General features: G+C 47.0%; 1 protein-coding gene across 2 annotated transcripts in view; it reads right to left on the minus strand.

The window, feature by feature from the left end:
- Positions 1–610: 610 nt before the first annotated feature.
- CD79A (CD79a molecule) overlaps positions 611–6000 on the minus strand; it is an 11033-nt gene continuing 5643 nt past the window's right edge. The window contains exons 3-6 of one of the 2 annotated variants that reach the window (XM_042438989.1): positions 4496–4960; positions 2983–3101; positions 1865–1930; positions 611–815 (exon numbers count right to left, since the gene is read on the minus strand). In XM_042438989.1, the coding sequence (XP_042294923.1) occupies positions 693–815; positions 1865–1930; positions 2983–3101; positions 4496–4960 (773 nt within the window). In that variant the 3' untranslated portion in view covers positions 611–692. Of the gene's footprint in view, positions 816–1864; positions 1934–2982; positions 3102–4495; positions 4961–6000 lie in introns of both variants that reach the window. The other variant, XM_042438990.1, reaches the window with a different exon arrangement.

Raw genomic sequence — 6000 nt, forward strand, 5'->3', positions numbered from 1 at the left:
TTAAAAACTGTGTTTGTGTATATGTTTGTGTTGTGTGTATGTTCTGGTGGCATTGCAAGTGCCATGCAGTTAGCCCTACCCACAACCGGGTTTTGCTGGGACCAATATCCAGCTCTGTATTCAGGAAACGACTTGTTTCTGATCAGAGTGAGGCTACTTCCAGACCACTTCTATCATGCTATAAATAGGCCTCTTTTCACACAAAGAAGGGAAGAGGAAAGCGAACACAAGTTCAGGAGGAATTAATCCGGAAAGTGTGATAGCCACATCCTCGTGAATACAACTGAAAGGGAGATTTAGCATTGTATCTCGGAACCCATTCCCAGCCCCCCGAAACATGGATGGAAGCTTAATTTCTCAAGACGTCAACAATGGAGGAAGAGAATGAGGAACGGTTAAATGAAGATGGCACTCTTTGGAATATTTTGCCTGGAGGACCAAAGTGCCAAGGAAGCGCCTTGGCTGTTTTGTAAAACCAGAAGGCTGACAAAGCAGAACCAATCCATTTAACATCCTTACTGTAGACTTGAAATGGTTTTGCAAAGTGTCAGTGCCCAAGCAATGGGAGAATACCGAATTCCCACCCACCCACCCCCCAAAACCTCCCAATCATTTGCAGGCTAAATTGAGAGGGGATATTCAGGGTTGCGAAAGGGCTCCTTGCAAAGGGACCCAAAGCAAGGTCCTTTGGGTCACGGTTTCTCCGGTTTCTCCAGCTGCAGGTCGATCACTTTGACGTTGCCGATGTCTTGGTAGGTGGCCTGCAAGCCCCTTGAGATGTCCTCATACATGGAGCATTCGTCCAGATTGAGACCCTGAGAAGGAGAAGAGGAAAAGGGCTCCGTGTTACAAATGGTTAATAGTAATAATAATAATAATAATTGTATTTATATCCCACTTTCCCTTTCGAGGATCTAGGCAGGTAACAACAGTCCAATATAATATTTAAAAACAGTTGTACCATGATCCCAATCCTCTAGCCCTCCCTGCTTCTGCTAATAGGGTTCCCAGGGCCTTTGGACCTCTTCTGCAATCCTAAAGGGTGAGAGAAATGCTTTGAAAAGTGTGGGTATGTTGCATTGCTTAGACCTTACATTTGTTATCTAGGTTTCCAACTCTGTGCAACTCTGGTTGATGCTTAATAGCATCACCCAGGACTGCTTTTTTGTAGTATCTACACCATCTGCAAAACTCGCAGGTGTAACATCTGCAGAGCTTGCATCTGGAGAAGGATCCCTTGGTGTCACGTTTGGGCACTAAACCCTGGAGTAAGTTCGCCTGTCCTGGCAACACTGTTGGCATATCCCAAGGAACCTTATTAGGACGTAAACCTAATTTATTCCACTGTGGACACAGCAATATAGAGTTAGGATCAAACAGTTCAAGGGACAAAGGAAACTTTGTTTTGTGTAGAAGCCTCAGTCCTTCCCAGTAAAGGAAAAACACATGAAGTCGAAGGCTTTCATGGCAGGCATCCATAGTTTTAGTGGGGTTTTCGGGCTATGGGGCCATGAAACAGTTTGGTGTTTCCCGAACCAGAGCAAAGCAGAATTCCACAGTCAAGTTATGAGCCTGGCTTGAACCAATTATAAAAGTAAAATAGCAAATAGTAAGCACTGATGTTCTTGACCATCTCCTTTTGTATTCAGGTCAGAAAAGAAGCAGCCGCTTCCATTGTGCCTGAATTCGCAATTCTTTCCCGCCGATCCTCGCCTGGTTTTGGGTGATTCATTCAGCTTCCTCACTTTCTATATTTCTGTGTCAAATGTTCCCGCTGTTAGACGCATGAATGCACCTTGCAGTCTCTTTTGGCTTTGGGATTTGGACGCATTTCTTTTGCACGGATCCTGTCTCCTGGACTTACCTCATAGAGGTTCTCCTCTTCGTAAGCCTTCTTCTTGGCCTGCGAGAGACGCTCATTTTCCCATCTCTTCTGTGGAGGATACAAGAGTGTAAGGCATTGCTGGGCACACAACTGTGTCGCAGTGGGCAGTGTGTGGTTTAGGTGCTGCCTTTAGCTCAACAACATACATTTTCAGTGCACTTAACACAAGGTTATGGCACAAAGGTATATACTCTACTAGAAGTCATGTATAAGTCGAGGACAGGTTTTCGGGACAAAATTGTGGGGTTTTATATGACCTGTGGGTAAGTCGAGGGTAAAATCTAGGGTCATGTAACAAAGGATCTAAACTGATGAAGCAAAGGGGAAACAATGCCAAAGAACATACAGATTTCCAGCAGGAATAACCATCTGTGCTCACATTAAAGTTTGGATGGATGAGAGATAGAATGAAAAGAGTACACTTTTGCCTTTCACCATGGTATGCTTCCTTTAATTATATAAGAGTTAAAGTACAGTACAGTGCCCTTTGCATATGCGCCCTCGCCGTACACAGTTTTGAGCTCATGGACAAAATTGCACAAGTGCCGGAGGGAGCACACCGCCACTCAACTCAATGGGACTCCAGCATACGTGGAATTTGACTAACGTGGAGGGGGGGGTCCAGAATGGATCCCCCGCATATGGCAAGGGCAGACTGTACTGACATTGACCCATGGATAAGCCGACACCTGTCTTGAATTATGGTGCTCAGAACTGGACACCGCATTATTCCAGGTGAGGCCTGGCCAACAATGTATTGTCCTCAGCATATGTCTCTACCATCTTGACCCTGAGATTCCCATGATCTACTATTTGGAGGGTGGATGGAGGGAATCATCTGCTAGACCTACTTCCTAGATCTTCCCCAAATGATAGTGAAAAGGACTCCAGAAAGTGTTCCAGATCCCATGTTTTGGCCTTCGGAAAGTCTCCCGAAGAGACACTTTTACCAGGGCTCTCTTGGGGAGCAGAGATGGCCCTTTGCCAAACCAAGTAAAAGCAGAAGACGGTCCGGTGACTGGAAACTGTCGTCAGAGCGCTGCAAGCAAACCATGCGCATGTGGGCAAACTGTGAATGGAAAGAAAGAACAGCTCACCCTGAAGAGCAGGAAAAGCCCTGGGCCCATGGCGCAGATGAGTAAGAGGAAGCCTTCTGCAGTGATGATCTTGTTTTTGACAGATTCGCTCATGTTCAGGAAGGAGATGGAGCGCATTCCTAGAAGACAGAAAGCAGGAGAGAAGGAGACCCCAAAGCACCCCAAACCTCACTGCTCCCTGACTCTCTTGCAAATCTCATGTCAAAGGTCCCTGAAGACTCAGCACCAGTTGAGTACAATGGTCCCCCACATCCGCTGGGGTTTGGGGTGAAGGACCCCGTGAATGCGGAAAAACTGCCAATAAAAGACCACTGTTATTTTTACCGAAGGGGACGCCTCTGTAGGGATCTCCAGGTCCCCCAGTGCAACCCTATGGCCAACATCTGCCAGATGTTCCATGGGTGAATTGAACCTATGCATAATGAGATAACCTGGAGGTGGGAGCCAAATCTAAATACAAAATTCATATATGTTTCATATACACTTTATCGCTTGAAGGTACACAGTTTTATACAAGATTTTAAAATAATTTTGTGCATGAAACAACGTTTGTGTACACTGAGCCATCGGAAAACAAAAGTGACGCTATCTCACCCAACCATGAAAACAGACTTTTGGAATATTTCAGATTTTGGATTAATATATATACAGTATATATATTGCAGCAGACCTTTCCCACTTGCATTAGCTTGATATCTCAAGTTTAGTTTGAGAGTAAAATGTGGACCATTTTGATGTGGATATTTTAATGCTGAGGTTTTGTTGGGCAGGTGTTTGTGTTTTAGGAGCTGCAGTTGAAAAGGTGGGGTTTTTTGCAATGCCTTGGAGGAAACAGATTCTGCTTTAGGGACGCCAGACCCACAGTTTATTCATACAAAGGAGGAGCGTTTCTGTTTCTTGGACCTGCTGCTGCCTGGACTTCTCCAAAGAGGAATTTGTGGGAAAGGGGCACAGGAATCTCCCAGGCCATTTTTAAAACTCAGATTGCAAGTTGTGTGGGTTGGGAGCATCTCATCTCACAAGCCCTCTCTCCTTTCAGACAGGAAACGAAAGTTGCCCATGGACAGCGTGGCAATGGCAAAACACAGCTGTTTTCAAAAACGCTGGCCAAAATACTGTCTGGGAAGAGTAAAGACCCCCGGGAGCCTCATGGAGCATCTTCGGCCATTCACTTTCAGCCTAAACCGCCCGACAAAGGCTGCGTCCGCATGGCAGAAATAATCCAGTTTGACACTACTTTAACTGCCATGGCTCAGTGGTATGGAAATCTGGGAATTGTAGTTTGTTGTTGCACCAGAGCGCCCTGACGGAGGAGAAGCCTCAAAGGGCCTCATGGCTTCTAGACCCTTCACCATTTTGGCTGCCCTCTTGGGACACATAGTTCCTTCTTCTGATATAGGGACCCCCTAATGGGTCAAAGATGGGATGGCATAATGATCTCTCCTTGCAAAGACAGAAGTTCCCTCCTGCTCAGACCCCAAACCAGCCCCTAAGTCACAGGAGTCATACTTACTTCGGATCCACAGGTACGTGCCGCACGACTGAGCATAGCCGCCGCGTGCTTCCACAAAGCAGTAGTACATTCCACTGTCGTTCCTTTGGGCCGGGTGGAAGGAGAGCATGGATGACCCGCGGCTGCGGTCTACAGAGACGTTCCTGCTCCCGTCCGGAGTGACGTCAAAGGTGTTGCTGCACTTGGGGGAGCAAGACCTCTTCCAGGTGACATTTGCTTCTGTTGGATGGAATTTGCACTCCAGGAAGGTGTGACGGCCTTCCAAAGTGATGCGAGAGGCAGGGACAGGCTCCACGTACACCGAAGTTTGGGAAAAGCCTTCGGGTTTGGGCTGGACCGAACAGACGGGCTTCTCTATCACCAGCTTCGTGTCCAGAGAAACGTCTGCTTCTGTGACGTTTCCATCCAAAGCAATCAATGAAGTGACTTTGTTCCCATCTGTGGTCTGATGTCCAAAAATGCAACCTGGGAACAGGAAAAAAAAGTGTTTGGTCAATGGAACGCATGGAAGGGACCATGTTTGTTGTTGTTGTGTGCTATTTCTGACTTATGGCCAGCCTAAGGCAGACCTTTCATGGCGTTTCCTTGGCAAGATTAGTTTGGAGGAGGCTTGCCAAGGTCTTCCCCAAAAGCTGAGAGAGTCTCACTTGTCCAAGTTCAGCCAGTTGGTTTCTATGGCTGACCTGGGAATCGAACCCAGGTCTCCAGAGCTGTCATCGATAGCAAAATCATGATCATTCGGACTGATAATTTGAAAACGATCACCTACTATTTCTGAAACTCAGGGCATATATCCACACTGCAGAAACAACGCAGCTTTGCTCCGGTGCCACAACAAACTCCATTCTACAGAACTGAGCCATGGCACTTAAAGTGGTGCCAGACCCGATTATTTCTGCAGTGTGGACGCACCTAATCCTTGCAAATGGCAAGGTTTACCGTTCTGTTGTAGCATCAGCCTCCTGGCCACTGAACCACATCATTGCCTCCCAGTGCCCCCCATCTGCCCCCTCCTTCCCTCAGGGGCACAGGGCTGGTTTTGGTTCCTTTTTCCTGCCCCTCTTGACAGGAAACAGAAGAGAGGTGTGCAATTGTTTTTAAAAGGGACTTTGCAGACCCCCCCCCCTCCTTCCCCAATTCACCTTAATGCAAAGGTTTAAGGAACTTTGCAAGGCAGGGAGGAACTTCTATATACATGAGAGCCCTCCTGCCCTCTGGGGGCTTGCAAGGCTAAAATGGGGCACCCTTTTTGGGAAGGAAGTGGGTAAGAAGGGGTGGGTAAGGGACCATGTGCCATGGAAAGGGGCATGGCGCCTTGGGTACCTTCTTCAAACCTAGACCTGCTTCTTACGTCTCTTCAAATTATGCTTTGAAATGTTTGTGTTTTTAAAAATATAGTTGGCCTGTCCCACTATTAGGTTTAATGGGAGTTGAGTGTCCATAGATTTTTGTATCCTGGTGGTCCTGGAACCAAACCCCAGTGAAAAAACAAGGGCCCATTGTAA

The sequence above is a fragment of the Sceloporus undulatus genome, chromosome 9 (assembly GCF_019175285.1).
Source record: "Sceloporus undulatus isolate JIND9_A2432 ecotype Alabama chromosome 9, SceUnd_v1.1, whole genome shotgun sequence".
Classification (NCBI taxonomy): Eukaryota; Metazoa; Chordata; class Lepidosauria; order Squamata; family Phrynosomatidae; genus Sceloporus; species Sceloporus undulatus.